The sequence below is a fragment of the Zea mays genome, chromosome 1 (genome assembly GCF_902167145.1).
Source record: "Zea mays cultivar B73 chromosome 1, Zm-B73-REFERENCE-NAM-5.0, whole genome shotgun sequence".
Lineage (NCBI taxonomy): Eukaryota > Viridiplantae > Streptophyta > Magnoliopsida > Poales > Poaceae > Zea > Zea mays.
In genome coordinates, this window is record NC_050096.1 from 103198319 (window position 1) to 103213838 (window position 15520).

General features: G+C 43.2%; 2 protein-coding genes across 6 annotated transcripts; one reads left to right on the plus strand and one right to left on the minus strand.

Moving 5' to 3' along the window:
* Positions 1 to 11593: 11593 nt before the first annotated feature.
* LOC100277622 (uncharacterized) lies at positions 11594 to 12499 on the minus strand. Its single transcript, NM_001151134.2, has 3 exons — positions 12309 to 12499; positions 12102 to 12212; positions 11594 to 11928 (listed from the first exon to the last, which is right to left on the minus strand). The coding sequence occupies exons 1-3, from the start codon at positions 12397 to 12399 to the stop codon at positions 11855 to 11857; spliced, it is 276 nt and encodes a 91-aa protein (NP_001144606.1). The 5' UTR covers positions 12400 to 12499; the 3' UTR covers positions 11594 to 11854.
* Positions 12500 to 12596: 97 nt separating this feature from the next.
* On the plus strand, positions 12597 to 15071 carry LOC100276847 (NADH dehydrogenase [ubiquinone] 1 beta subcomplex subunit 10-A). Of its 5 annotated transcripts, none has more exons than XM_008672567.4 (3): positions 12597 to 12977; positions 13061 to 13132; positions 14435 to 15071. In XM_008672567.4, exons 1-2 carry the CDS (start codon positions 12692 to 12694, stop codon positions 13087 to 13089), a joined length of 315 nt encoding a protein of 104 aa, XP_008670789.1. In that variant the 5' UTR covers positions 12597 to 12691; the 3' UTR covers positions 13090 to 13132; positions 14435 to 15071. The 5 variants fall into 5 exon arrangements, with proteins under 5 accessions (XP_008670789.1, NP_001144025.1, XP_008670794.1 ...); XM_008672572.3 differs by having other exon boundaries at positions 12602 to 12977; positions 13349 to 15061; XM_008672581.3 differs by lacking the exon at positions 14435 to 15071 and adding an exon at positions 13502 to 14050 and having other exon boundaries at positions 12602 to 12977.
* Positions 15072 to 15520: the final 449 nt, after the last annotated feature.

Sequence of the window (15520 nt, forward strand, 5' to 3'; positions counted from 1 at the left end):
AGATCTCCAGCTGGAGAGAGTGGATGATCACAACAGCGGAGAGAGCGGACGGCTGTGGCGCGCAGATCCAGGGCGGACGCTACGATTCAGGAGGTTTTCCTTCCATGTGGTACAACGTCGTCCATGGAAGTCCAGGGCGAACGCGGCTGGGGTGAGTAGATCCATGGACAACCTATGGTGGGGCAGAGCTGCGGACGCGTGGTGTGGGAACGACAGAACATGGCGCACGTAGTGTGGACGCCTACAGTAGTGTCTTAAGTAGTATAGATTGTTTGTATTACCGTGTTTGTGTAAATATGAACATTTCATTAAAGCATGTACTAGTGTTGCGATGTTTTAATGTATGCAACAACAATTTCAAATTGATGCAAGGTAGTTTGTAAGTATACGAATACGTACTTATGTACCGAATTTTTGTACATGGCTGAATATACAAATAAAATATATGAGGTAGTTGGTATAGGAGGAAATGGATAGAGTGGATTGTTGGAGACATACTAGATAGGAGGAGAATCTTTTAGGAGTATTAAAATATAGTATAAAGTATAATTAGGGTGAAGATGGATAGGGAGAATTGTTGGAGAGAGATTTAGAGCTCAAAGTTTAATCCATGCTATTTGAGGACATAAAAACGGCTAAAAATATTATATCACACGAAGCGAAATAATCTTGGGTGACACTGAAAGGATCACGATGCCCAAGAGGGGGGTGAATTGGGCTTTTCTAAAAATCAACACTAATTAAAAGCTAAACAAGAGCTAAGCAAGAGCCCAACTTCACCCAACAACTAGCACTAAGATAATAATACTAGAAACACAATAATGCTAAGACAATACTTCAAGTACTTGCTAAACAAATACACAATGTAAAGTGCTTGAATTATGTGCGGAATGTAAAGCAAGGTTTAGAAGACTCCTCCAATTTTTCCCGAGGTATCGAAGAGTCGGCACTCTCCACTAGTCCTCGTTGGAGCACCCGCGCAAGGGTATCGCTCTCCCTTGGTCCTCGCAAGAACCAAGTGCTCACTATGAGATGATCCTTTGCCACTCCGGCGCGGTGGATCCCTCGAGACCGCTTACAAACTTGAGTCGGGTCACCAACAAGATCTTCACGGTGATCATCGAGCTCCCAACGCCACCAAGCCGTCTAGGTGATGCCAATCACCAAGAGTAACAAGTCGTAGACTTTCGCTTGACCAAGAGAAGCCTAATGCAAGTGGTGTGTGCTCTAGGTGGCTCTCGCTAGCGCTAATGAGGAACAACCGCGGATTAAGATTCTCTAATCTCCTCACTAGGCTTTTGGTGCTTGCAATGCTCTAGCAATGTGCTGGAATAAATGTGGGGTGTAAGACATTGAATATGGTGGGTGGAAGGGGTATAAATAGCCCTCACCCACCAACTAGCCGTTACAGCCTTACAGGCATCTCACTGCGCAATGGCGCACCGGACAGTCCGGTGCGCCAACGGTGCGCCAACGGTCATTTTCAATGGCTAGTTCTGACAGTTAGCCGTTGGACTCATGGCACACCGGATAGTGAACAGTCACTGTCCGGTGCACACCGGACAGTCCGGTGCACTGTCCGGTGCACTATCCGGTGCGCCAATAAAATTCCTTTCTGAAACAGGCGCTCTCGGGTTTCTGCGAAGGGAAGCTTCTTCCCCGGACCAGCCTGGCCCCACCTGGCAGAGGGTGCACCGGACAGTCCGGTGCACACCGGACAGTCCGGTGCCCCAGGGCCAGAAACCCTAACTCTTGTTTTTCAGCTGATTTTCAAATCGGTTTTCGTTCTAACTTGTGAGTGAGTTCTAGAGTGACACCTAGCACTGTATGTGAGTGTGATTGTGCACCAATACTACACTAGAACTCTCTTGGTCAAACTACTCATCGACAACCCCTCTTTATAGTACGGCTAAATAGAATAAAAGACCTATCTAAATCATGAGTGTCCACATCTCCTTGACACTCGGACTCCGTAGTCCTTCACCTTTTGTTTCATCGTTTTAGTCGTCGCTTCGAGTTCTTATCTCCGGGATTGTTTTCACGGTTGTAGTACTTCTACCTGTCATGCGACCTAACTTACCATCTGTCTCTGCAAAACGCACGTTAGTCACATATAACATTACGTTGTCATTAATCACTAAAACCAACCAGGGGCCTAGATGCTTTCAGACACAATATAAATAGTAATACCATATGGTGTCTCAAAGTTGGATACAATACGACATGACTAGATGAGTCATGGTTAGGCCGACGTGGCATGAAATAAAATACAAATTTTTAAAAATAATATGAAAATTTAAAATGGTTATTTTATGGTCCATAATTTTTATTTTTTTAGGAAAGCTATAGAAAACATTAACACTTATATTTATTTTAGTAGAATATATATTTATAAAATTCAATATATATAGCAATTTTGAGCCAAGCTGTTAGTCCCAACAATCTATTTTAAAAGTTTTTGCTTTCTCGTATAATTTTTTTGATCTACATCAAAATTATAAATAATTTGAAGATATAATTTTTAGATATACAATGGACATTGGCCCATTTGATTAAAGGTTTTGAATAAGCATAACCATTACAACTAATGATTTCTCTAATGTTTATGTTTATAATTCAAATAATACAGTGTAGACTTGAACGAAAGCAACAAGATGATCAAGAAAGATGATAAAGAAGATCAACACTTCAAAGCAGCACATTAGAAGAATCATTGAAAACGTATTAAGATCATGCAGAGTCCAAGAAACAAGATAAAAACCCAGCCAGTAGAGAAAAACTACCCCCACGATATTTATTATATTAAGAAGCATGATCCAAGCCTCGACCGAGAAAACAAAAGCTAGCCTGCATTCAGCATATGAGGGTCTATCCCTTATAGGTCGGATCTTTACTCGTGCTTTGAGCCCTTTCTGGTCTCTATATGAGGATCTGCCCCCATAGGTTAGTCTATCTTGTGCACACACAAACAGAGGAACCCGTGAGTGACTTTTTTTATGATTCGAACTCAGAACCTAAGGAGTGCTACTCAGGTACTTAATCAACTCAGCTATAGGCTCCTTCACAAGACACAAGATAAAATAAGCAAAAAAGACACAAAGACATGAAGAATTCAATACAACAGAGAGCATGGACATGTCTGATGACATATCGAATGTCACACCAGATGAAAACTGTGACCAAACTAAAGATTAGCCTGAAGACTAAGAGCGTGTTTGGTTTGAGGAATGAAGTGATCTATCTTCTTATCACTCCTCACTTTTTTATTTGGTTTGTGGAATAGAATAGGTTGATCCATCACCATCCCATTCCTCATAAGCTAATAATTAGTATATACATGAGAGGTGGGTTGATTCCACCAAATTGATGGATTGAACTTATCAAAATTGATGGATTAAACTTATGATGCATCATCTCATGAAACATATAGTGACTCCACAAACCAAACGTACTATAAGTGCATCAGATATCTTAGTGTGCACCAAACACAAGGCACCAGCCAATACACGCAGAGAGCACAACAGAGCCACCCTAGGAGTTGAAGGGCACCGGACGCATCTGATACTACATCGAACTCTGCACCGGATGTGACACTCACATACTAGGTTTCAAATGCAACTGGGCTAGATACAAGAAACCAGACATCTGGTGTAACACAGTTGGCACACACCGAATACCCAGGGAACTCAATCATCGGCAACAACTAATATTAAACGAATACTCCCTCCGGTTTCCTATTAGTTGTCGTTTAGGACAACGACATGGTCTCCAAAATATAACTTTGACCAATGTTTTTTGTTAAAATACAAATGAACTCTTAATACATTTATACTTTTATAAAAGTACTTTTTATGACAAATTGACGCATATAAATATTAGGTTCCAAAACTAAATAACAAAATAGTTATTTGTAGTCAAAATTTTATAAGTTTGACTTAAACCTTATCCAAAACGACAACTAATCTCTACAACTATTAAGAGCATAGTGTAGACCACTTTCGTGGCTCCGCCTCCCCGCAGCATGCTCGCGCCCGTCCCCGCGAATGTCGCCCTGCACCCACCCCGCGATGCAATCCCCAAGCCATCAGCGCTCCCTCCGCCGAGCAGGAGAATCCCCTCCACCGCCATCAGCGCTCGCCCGCGCAGATCCCGCTCTCAGCGCTCGCCCGCCATCCGCTCTCCATGCTTAGGGTCCGCCATCAGCGCTCGCCTGGCTGCTCGACGCATTCGCCAGCGCCACCTTCGACCAGATCGACTCCGCCTACCGCGAGGCCGGAGGGGACCCTTTCGTGGCTGTCGGTATTCTGTCCTCCACGCAGGACACGCCCCCGCCGCAGCCCCCGCCGCCACCGGATCTCTCGCCAAGGATTGGCTGGTGCAGGAGGCCACTCCCAGATCCCGTCATCCGCCGCCATCAACGCCCTCCTCCTAGATCCCGTCATCCGCTGCGAATCTCCGTTCAGCTCCCCCTCGCGCTTTCGTCGTCGCCGTGAACCGCTCGCTGGCGCTGACCTCTCCCAAGCGCGGCACGGTGGTGCGGGTGCCGTACAAGGTCTCCATCCCGCTGGACAGGGTCAAGACAGCCACGCCGGGTGGGAACAAGGACCGGCCGGAGCAGAAGTACGTGCAGGCTTCGAGTTCTGGTTCATGGGCTTCGTCAGGTACCAGGTGTCCCTGCACGAACTGGAGAAGGCCATCGAGCAGGCGAACGTTCGGGGCCGGATCCATCGACTCCCGTTCGTATCATGATACAGAGTGACGTGTCCAACCTTCCTTGGTATGACGACGACAACGACGACAAGGTCATCGTCACCCCCTCCGTCCCCTACGACCCGCTGGCGCTAAGGAAGGCGTTCGAGAAGGCCGTGGTGAAGCGGCTGATGAAAGACGTCCCGTTCGGCGTCCTGCTCTCCGGCGGGCTGGACTCGTCGCTGGTGGCTGCCGTCACCGTTCGCCACCTCGCCGGGACAGAGGCCGCCAGGCGCTGGGGCACCAAGCTCCACTCCTTCTGCGTGGGTCTGGAGGGGTCCCCTGACCTCAAGGCGGCCAGGGAGGTGGCGGAGTACCTGGGCACCCTGCACCATGAGTTCCACTTCACCGTTCAGGACGGCATCGAAAATTGGATAACTAAGGTGTAGGTGGCTATCTGACATTTTCTTCATTTTCTTTTCACTACAGTTGTTCTACTAGACAACACCACTACAACTAATTAAACGAAAAGGCTAGAGTTTAATTACAAAGCAACACAATGGGGAGAAAACAAAATTAAATGAAGACTACTTTCACGATAATTCTTGTTATCATACTGTTGATTGTCTAAAGGCTGCAACGGCAAAGGACCAACAGCAAGATGTTGAAAACCCCTCAAAGTTGATGCGTCGTGATCTATAAATAAGGCTATACAAGAAACTCATATATCTAGAAAATCTTTGCAGCAGAGACACCGGTGTGCTGCTGGCCAAAACCATATGACCGCATGGGTAAAGGATCAGCAAGCTCGAAGCATCTGCATTCATCCAAAGGTGTTATCAGTCAAAGAGTTTATGTACCAGCTATATACTAACAAAGGCTAAGTTCACTATACCATGGAAGCAGCATTCCTGTTTCTCATTGATAAATGGACAGCATCAAGAAAAAGCATTTGCAGCTTCAGCATCATTTTCTGCAGCCTCTGCAACTCTTGCTGCTTCCTTAGCTTCTGCTATTGCTACTTCTACCTCAGCAACTGCCTTGGCAGCAAAGGCAGCTGCCTCTTCCTTAGTCATGCGTGCCTTTCATCTTCTCCAGCTCAGCAATCACTTGATGCTTAGTTAGCCGTTTAGCATTATTATTTTCAGACTTCATCCCTTCAGCAGAGGATACCTTAGTGCCTATTCTGCCCGAGGGGGTGGACTTGGTGCAATTTTGTACTTTTGGTTTACCTACAATCATGATTCAAATGGTATGCAGCTTGAAGTCTGTCCACACTATTATTCCTAAAAAGACAACCCAGGGAAGGATGGAGGGAGAGACCTTGATTAATTTTCCGGAATTAACCAATGCCTTCAGTTTTGTAGATAGCAGGCGCTGAAAATCAGCAGGTGGCCAGTATTGGTCCTAAATATATAGACAAATTAAGTTAAATCCATCAGCAAAAGAAAAATCACTATAGGATTGTCTCAAGTTAGCAAAAAATCAGCAGGTGGCCAGTATTGGTCCCAAATTATCTAGATGCTCAAGAATGCTGGTTTCAGTCATGTCATTGCTGAAGACCGAACTGACCAGGTCTACCTATCTAAACAGATGTAATCTGGATGTTCTTATTCCTGTCTAATGCCTCGCCACGTCCGGACATTTGTAACTACTGAGTTCTCTTTGCTGTTCTGTTCTGTTCTGACCCAATTCTCTGTGCTGCTTTTAGCTTCGTGGTTCTCTACAACCGCGACTAGCAGCAATTTCGTGTCACTTCCTTCTCCTATCGATTCAGGGTTTAATTATAGACAACTGATGTGGTCTCAAAATTTTCGTCCGCAGCATGTTCATGAGGTGTGTTTTGGCTTTCTGATTTTTGGTGTTCGGATTTGGGACTGGTATATAATCATCAAGTGTGTAGGATCTATACATAGCTCCTTTACAATGTTGTTTACTTGTGGAATTATTGGGTTCGGCCGTTAGGAATTCGTAGACTCAACTAAAAAAAGCATTTGAGTTGGTAGATCACTGCATTTAATATCTGGTATATGATCCTTGGACAAGGGAATCGCGGGGGTTTGGTTTTGTCACCATGGCTGCTACTAAGGAGGCAGATCACTGCATCAAATATCTGGACTGTTTTGTGTTGCAAGGTCAGGTCATAATTGTTGAGAAGGTAAAATCATAAGATTGGGAGCATCTGAATTTCCTTTATTTAATTTCGTTACTGAATGGTATTTATATACTTGCTTAGTACTCTACACAGAATATTTTATTGTTTTGTCTTCACCACCGAGAATCCAAGATCGCCTCCCATAGCCTCCACATCCACAAGGTCCTGCTTGACTGCGACGACGTCCAGGCTGATGCCCTCATCGTGGATCGACTCGCCTCACTCTAGAAGGTTTGTTTTTTGGCTCTGCTTTGCATTTTGCACACACAACTCGATCGCCATTTCCATTGTTCCATCACCTCATTCGCTTCGAAGAGTGGTGGGATTTTTCTATGTGACATTCGTAGTGAGTTGTGGTTGTGAACTTATGATTTGTAGTGCACTTGGGTTATTGTATTCAACTCATGTTATCAGTGGAATTATGGTATGAGTACTGCTTGTGAAAAGTAAACTGAATTCTGGTTGTGAACTACTTGTTTAAGTGAATGTGTATTTCTGTTTTCTGTTGTCAGTGCATTTCTGTTTTCACTGATGAAACCACCATTTCTGTTTTCAATGAATCTGTTGAACTGAACTGCAAAAATAGAAATTGTTCTATTTTGTTTGAGTGCACAAACAGAACTCAACGGAACTAGATCTGAATATGTTTGAGTGCACAAACAGAAATTGTTCTGTTCTGGTTTCAGTGAACTCCACAAATAGAACTAAATCTATTATGTTTGAGTGTAGATATTCTGATCAGCGAAGTGGAAACCTTATTTTGAATAACCTATTTGATCCAGCATGCAATTCCTGTTTGCATTGTTTCAACAGCGTCACCTTTGTTTAGTTTCAGTTTTGAGTAACAGCTTTGAATATCGGTTATGACCTTCAATTACGAGTAACTCTGCTTAGTGCTACATAAGAGCACGTAAAATCGGGCCCGTCAGGCTTCCCCTTATGGGGGAGGCTTGAGGGTTTGGTCTTGGTGTTGTAATTCGGTCCACTTTGGACCTTTCCTTTCTTAATATAATGATGCGCAGCTCTCCTGCGCTTTCGAGAAAAAAAGAGCACGTAAAATCATAGAACTATAACTAAATAAACCTGAAACACAAGTTGTTACACAAGCTGAAACCACAAAGCTGATATCACAGGTACACTGTTAATGCTAATAGAGGCTAGCACAAGTAACAGATATCACAAGCTAGCACAGGTGCACAGATATCATAGGCTAGCACAGATTATGCAGAATTTCAGGTTCACACATACAAACTTCTTCAGGTTCACACACACACACACTACTTCATCAGGTTGACACAATACATAAGGTATACAACTACTTCATCAGGTTTCAAAAAAACCAACTCTTATACAAGTACACTGGCATACTTTGCACATATATTTTCATGATGTGGATTCTTTTTCCTTGCTCAGTAGCTGCTCTTATGTGTGATGCTGCTATTCTGTTGTTCCAGACAGCAAAGCAGACCCGGTTACAGAAGGTATGCACAGAATGCATATGGTGGTGTTGTAGGCCATCTTTTCTGTGTGATGTTCAGATGTGCTACATTCGTTATTTACTTTCCATGCATCTCTTTCTTAGATTTGGTTCTCTGGTACTATGCCTATGATTTCTATGAAAATTACATTATTTTCATTCCAATTGTTCAACTCCACTCGTCCAGTTCCGAATACTAGAATGTGGTGTGAAAGGTTGATGTATTGATTGGGTGAAAATGTGATCATTGATCTGAAATACTGGTTTATTTTTACTTGTTACAGTAGTGGAAATATTTTTCTATAAAATTGTTTGTCATTTCATTGGCAACATCTGTTGTTAAGCGTGACACAACCTTCCCAAAGGGTGAAGCCACTTGCTACATTAGATGTAAGCACCTGTATACATTTGTGTAATTATTTTGCAATCTTCTATTTTGTTGCACTTTCTTTTGATAAACTTTTATTCCTTGTGACTTCTACATTATGGCAGATGGTAGAATCTCTATGGACTCTGTACAAAATGTATGCAAGTTTGTTTGGGTCTTGATTTTTATGGATGTTCCTGTGTAAATTCATGTATTTTGTTTTGTTTGATTTATTTCTTTAGAAGTTGGAGCTCTTGCATGTTTGTCCTTACCAGTTTGTACTATCAGTTTGAAGGTAATGTCCTTTCGTGGATTATTGAAATTTTTATTGAGTTCAATTGTCTGTTGTCTAAAACTCTAGATAGCAGCTATGCAAAAAAAAACAACTTTGATTGTGAGCAACCTTTTTGTTTGAACTGCCATAGAGTTTAGTGAAACCTAACACTATCATTGAGGTAGCTTTTTCATGAGCAGCTAGGTAAAGTAGCAAATATCTTATGGAATAACTGATCATTACGCACACACACGTTGACTCAAACAGTCAAACCCTTCATACGATATACCTTGTAAACTTTTAATGTTTTCCTCTAAGAATTGATTAGAGTTGTACACTCATTGGACCAGTTGCTCATTTGAAACTGCCAGTTATAACTTACAATCTTTGATACTTGCTTTTTATAAAACCTTCTATTCAATTCCATGTTTCCATTTAATTTTTCTCTAGAAATAATGTGTTCCTGTTTTGCTTCAAATCTTGTTATTGTAATTAAATATCTTTTCCGAAAGAAAATATATATCCTTATATTTTTTTTGCTTATGCAGTTAACTAGAACTTCCAGATTGCAAGTACGAGCTCTGGCATCTCATGCATGTTACCCCTGAAATGCTAAACAAACACCCCTCTGGATTTCTTGTCAATAACAGTTGCATATTTGGTATTGAGTTCATCAAAGTTGTCGCTACCAAAGCAAAAACAATGTTACAAATAGTGTTTGTCGGGAAGATGAAAGTCTTTGACAAGACCAATGTTTACACTCTGAAGAAATGACCCAACTTGCCAGAGTTTAAAATCGGTGGTACATAGTGATAATCTTTTCATCTTGCAATACTTGACATGTAAACAAAACATCGAGAAATTTGTATATGTAACTCAATTCTTTCTTAGATCTGTTGGGTTCAACTGTGCTGTACATTTCAAATCAAAGCTATGATGATTGGTTAAATGTTGTAGGTTGAGAACATGTAACCAATTGTAAATTCTTTGTTATATGATATATAGAAACCGTAGCAACGCACGGACATCAAACTAGTAGGAAACATGAGGGAGTAGGTAACGTGGACGACAGGCACGCGCACACATGAAGTAACTGTGCTGTGAGCCTGTGACTGCAGAAAAGCACAAAACAATCTATTCGTATTATTCTCACTGTCAATCATCATTCTAAAATTATCCACCGACACCTAGCATGATAGAAAAAAGTCTCACATCTTGAATTCTTGATGCATGGTCCATTACAATACTACAGTGAGACAAGATGGATCCTCAGCACCACCAAGGTATTTCTAAATGATTAAGGAGACTAATGTACGACTCCCTAGCCTTTAAAGTATTGCTTTGTTTTGTTTTGTTTGCTTCTTGTTTAGTGTTACCAACTGCTCGGCGATAAAGAGCATGTAACATAATAGATATAGAACCTGCACATTCTAATGCAAAGTCAAAGCACCAATTTGGCACTGTATGCATGCCAAACCCAAAAGGTAACCATAATATCTGACTAAAGACATTGTCATATGGGTAGTCAAACAAGAGCAACCAGTAGACCACAGAAACATTCGACTGCAATTATATGTGTGAATGTGTAATTACTTCAAACAAATTTATGTCATCAGTCAATGCCTCAAATGTGTGACTACTACATTACACAAAAAAAGGTGGTATGGCTGCTAACTTTTCAACTACTTTCACCACTACTCTCCCCATGATGGAAAATGCACACATGAAGTCAAATTCAAGCACAAGTCGAAGCATCATTCTTCAGTGTTAAACTGACAGGGAACACTTCTCTGGAAGAAATAACTGGTGCAAAGCCAGCATGGCCTCTATAAGAAAGCTGAATCGCAGACCCTACTGACTACTGTTACACCATTCACATCATCTTCACAGCTTTCCCATTGTTCATATGCATTCGTGTATGGCAGTGTGCATTTACATTTGACAAAAGAAAAGAAAAATAATAGGAAACACCAGGATTATCATACAGGCTGATCTATTAGTCAAGTGCCATGATTTCACTGCAGAACATATAAGATTTGCCGATAAAGCAAAACAATTTTGAGAAACAATGTACAAAGCACTACCAAAACCTTAAGACACTTCACATTCATAATTCATTGTAAAGTTCAAAATGGCTAACAGAAGATTTTGGTAACGAAATTCTTGTATATATGAACACTTGTCGTTGTTAAGGTACGTACAATGGAAGAGTAAGTCATTAAAAGGCGTACCCAGTGCCGTAGGCTTCCCGCACTGTGTAGGGCCTAGGAAAAGGTATCTTTAAGTACCAAGCCTTACCCGCATAACATGCAGAGGCTGGGGCCCGAATCCGGGACCTTCCGGTTACAGACGGTAGGCTAAGAGTAAGTAATTAAGATCACTAAATAATACAGTTTAATATGAGGCATGGGACAGTGCCATACAAAAAGACAGCTCAGAAAAAGAACATATCTATGTTCTAACATTTTTATGTTAAGATATGAATTTTAATTTGCAAGCTTTTCAACTTACAACCGAATTAAAGGTATTCTAATACCAGTGATCATAAGAACTAAAGACAACATAACTTTGTTCAATAATTATCGATGTATTTGCTGTCTCCAACTAAAGTGGCAATCATGCATATCTGTTCAGAAAGAAAAGGATGGATCATGAATGTAAGAAAAACTAGGCAGGTTGAGTTTGTAGAAGATAGGAAAGGCACAAGTCATAAACAATACCATGACATTGAAGTCACAATCACTTGAAAAATCCTTACATGTGTCTGAAATTGAATTAGCAGGAAGCAACCAGATTGATTTGAAACATGAACAAATCATCCTTGATGCTACAGCCTTCACTACCATCATGGAGTCATGGACCAGGCTTCTTGCAAGCACAAGCATGTACACCCTAGAAGTTCCTTGTTTTCTTGGATGCTTGCCCCAACTCTGAGAGCTTCCCGTTTTGCTTGGGCAGGTAAGCACCTGATAAACACATGCCCCCCAATGGGGTACAAATAAAATCGGTCGCAATCGTATAAGGAATGTACACAGCTCATTCATCAGGAACAGAAGCATTAAACTCAGGCCATATAGACAGATTTAAAAAAAACTGATCAGAAAACCATCTGTTGCTATTTTTGTGTTCCCCTTCTTACCAGGCCTGGAGACGAGGTTGATGCGGGACCGCGGTGCGGCGAACATCCAGTTGTCTTCGTCGAGAGACCTCACCTCCCTCTGCAGCGCCTCCATCACCTCAGACTTGAGTTCTGCAAGGCCAACCAATCGGTCAGTCACTCTGACTCTCTGAGGCATTCACCTGGCACCGCTTGCAAAAGGGAGAGAGAGATAGAGGGGCGTATCACCAGCCAGGGCCTCGTCCTTGCGGTAGAGCGCGTCGATGGAATCAGCGACGTCTTCGGCGGCCGAGATGGTCGACCTCGCCGGCGAGCTCATCGCGCCGGCTCTTCTCGGATCTGCCCTCTCCACGTGGCTGAACTGGCGTTTCCGCCTGCAGAGTGCAGACTTCGGGAAACAGTGAGTCGGCGACAGAAGCTTGTCTCTTGGCCCACCTACGCTTCATTCTGTTGGGCCGACTAACAGCCCACAGGCCTGGTTCGCATAATTAACTCATCGACCCATCAGCTCCGTCTCCCATCCGACCGAGCGGACCACACCAATCCCACACCCCCACCCCCACCCCCACCCAATCGGAAGACCGTGCGGCCGCCGGCCGCGATCGGAGAAGATGGTGCGCAAGGCAAAGGTTGAGTTCGATGAGCAGCCACCGGATAACTTCGACCCGAAGAACCCATATGCGGACCCGGTGGCTATGCTGGAGTACCGGGAACACCTGGTGCGGGAGAAGTGGATCCAGATCGAGACCGCCAAGATCATCCGGGAGCGCCTCCGCTGGTGCTACCGCATCGAGGGGATCAACCACCACCAGAAGTGCCGCCACCTCGTGGACCAGTACCTAGAGGCTACACGCGGCGTGGGTTGGGGCAAAGATGCCCGACCGCCCGAGTTACACGGTCCGAATCCCTTCATGCCTCGTCTTACCCTTTGATCGGCATGATCGATAGGTCTATATGGCTGCTTCTTCTCTGGTTCGCAGAGCCCAAGAAGATCATCGAGGCGGAGTAGCTGCTGCCTCGGCTTCTCGTGCTGCTGTTCCTGGATTGGAGGGGTGAGGCCTGCTGAAACTAAGCACATTCTTTCCTTTCTATGTATGTTGTGTGGTAATCAGTCTGAGTGGTGGAAACCGAAATGCATTAGAACAACTCCAATCATGAGTTCTATAATTGGGCCTTATATTTTGATTTAGCTACTGCTACTCAAGTCAATTTGTTTAGGCCCAAATTGAAGGATAGACTCCAAACAGTGAGCCTTAAACCGTGTGTAGGTTGCAACTGCTGCAGGATTTCGGTCATTTGACGCCATCCGTCGCCCGTCGTCGCTACTCCCATGCCCGGCTTGTTCTTTTCCTTTTCCTGTCCTGAACTAGCCTCAATATACTGGAGACCAAGAGCCGACAGGGAATGTCTGGATCGTGCAGGAACCTTGAGAGAGATGGCTGATGCTGCAGACCTAGACGACCGATGATGCATTATGACCTACCACATTGCTCTCCTCATCGGAGTGTGCTTGCAACTGTATTACTGATTTGATGCAGGTTACTATTGTTGTAACATTGGCTGCATCCTTTGCGATCTCCTTTTTCCCCCCTCATCACATATGTGTACAGTGGCCTGTTCAATGCTTCATAGAAGCATATAGGCTGATGTCTTTTTCATCACTGTGCAACTTGCCACCAATATTCCATCTCTGTCGAGTCCAACACAGATAGAATTGTACTGTCTTTTTTCAAAGAGGTGCAGAGATCAGGCACACCAAAGCAGCAGCAGCATCCTATTGAAGACCAGGATTTTGAAGAATCTATAACTAATCAAGAAGCAGACCATTATGATTGTTGGTACGAGAGCAGGAGATCAGGTGGCACGACAAAAAGTAGGCTGAGAGCGCAAATGTATTGTTAAGTAACCAGGTGACATTGTGCTGCATAACAAATGAATGAAGTCAAATGAACTGAATAATTGTATATGAAGTCCAATGAACTGAATAATTGTATGAGCTAAACAATTGCATAACAAATGAATTGCTCACAGATTCAGAGTTTCAGAATATTAAGCACTAGGCTTTAACCAATGATAGAATTATGCTCAGCATGGGCTTTAACCAATTCACATTGCAAACCTACTCAGTGAACAGCAGAGTTTCAGTTTTTGCAAACCTATTGAATTGCAAACATATAAAATACTTTGTATAGATTTTTAGGGAAGTGATGTTCCATAGATTTTTATCTTGGTAGTGCAATATGAAAGCAGTTCTACTACTGCTATTTTCCTTACTAGTATTGCAAACATCGTACATGTGTGAGAGGGAATTTTATGACAGTGGAGAATACATGTTTTTGTCTTCATGTTTCTAGGGAGGTATCAGCTACCATGTCTTGGACCCGAGACCGAGACTCATCCAGTTCAAGGAGCTCCCGCGCTCACCAGTGTAGGATCCCCTGGCCTGGCAGCCCCTGGCTTTCCCTCTCTGAATGATGCCACGTAGCAGATCAGGAAAGGAGCAAGAAGACGGACCAGAGGAGGCGGAGGGATGGAGAGGGATCGGGGCCTTCGACGGCACATATGGGAACGAGTACGAGATGGGAACGGGACTGTCGAGTGGTGGCGGATCGGGAGCAGATGTTGGCGGCGGAGAAGAAGCCTGAAATATTCGTGGAGGTTGAGAAGAGCGCAAACGGTATAGGGCCACGCTTCTCTGTGTCTCAAATATCCTACCCTTCAAGTTGGGCCCCAAAACGTTTAGACAAATTTTATTGAAATGGGGCTCCTGTTGGAGCTCTCCTTTTTTGTTTAGGCCCTATATTTTAATTTGTTTCTATGTTTAAGGCTCCTATTGGAGTTGCTTTACAAAGCCATTTGTGATGCTGGTAATTCATTGCAATCACTTTGGGGCCAGTAGTCACTTGGGAGGGGTTAACCGGAAGTAGAGAATAGAATATAATAGATTGAATGCTAAACTGGCAACGATTTCCATTTAAGTATTTGGAAGGATTTTCTCTTGTTGGGCATGAATCCTCATGTCCTCCAGCAAATGGTTTGTGCTGTCGTCATATTACATGACTTGAATTATGAACTGGATACATGTGAAGGTGGCAGCAGTGTTGTTACGGGCTTACGGCCATCTCTAGCAGTCTCCATATCCCACCCTCTATCCTACTACCTATTTCAAACTCCACTCTATAAACAGAGCTGTCTACAGTGTAAAACAGTGTTTTGCACGTTTATATACACACTTTGTTGGAGATAGCCTTGCATGCCTGGGCCCAAGTTACATATCACACACCTATCAGTTAAAAATATATTTTTTGGTTGTACCTATTAATAGTGGCAGCTGTTGCGAAAGGGCCTCTAGCGTAATGGTTAAGGCTTTCGACTAACACCTTCAGGTTCCGGGTTCGATCCTCCTCGAGGACGAATTTTGGGTTTGGTTAAAAAAATCC

Excerpts from the sequence above, each read along its gene's own strand:
- LOC100277622 (NM_001151134.2), bottom strand. The coding sequence starts at position 12,399 with ATGAGCTCGCCGGCGAGGTCGACCATCTCGGCCGCCGAAGACGTCGCT. Across the intron at positions 12,213-12,308 it reads CAAGGACGAGGCCCTGGCTG|AACTCAAGTCTGAGGTGATG; the intron begins GTGATACGCCCC and ends TTGGCCTTGCAG. Across the intron at positions 11,929-12,101 it reads CAACCTCGTCTCCAGGCCTG|GTGCTTACCTGCCCAAGCAA; the intron begins GTAAGAAGGGGA and ends TGTGTTTATCAG.
- LOC100276847 (NM_001416002.1), top strand. The coding sequence starts at position 12,692 with ATGGTGCGCAAGGCAAAGGTTGAGTTCGATGAGCAGCCACCGGATAAC. Across the intron at positions 12,978-14,434 it reads CCGACCGCCCGAGTTACACG|GGAGGTATCAGCTACCATGT; the intron begins GTCCGAATCCCT and ends TCATGTTTCTAG.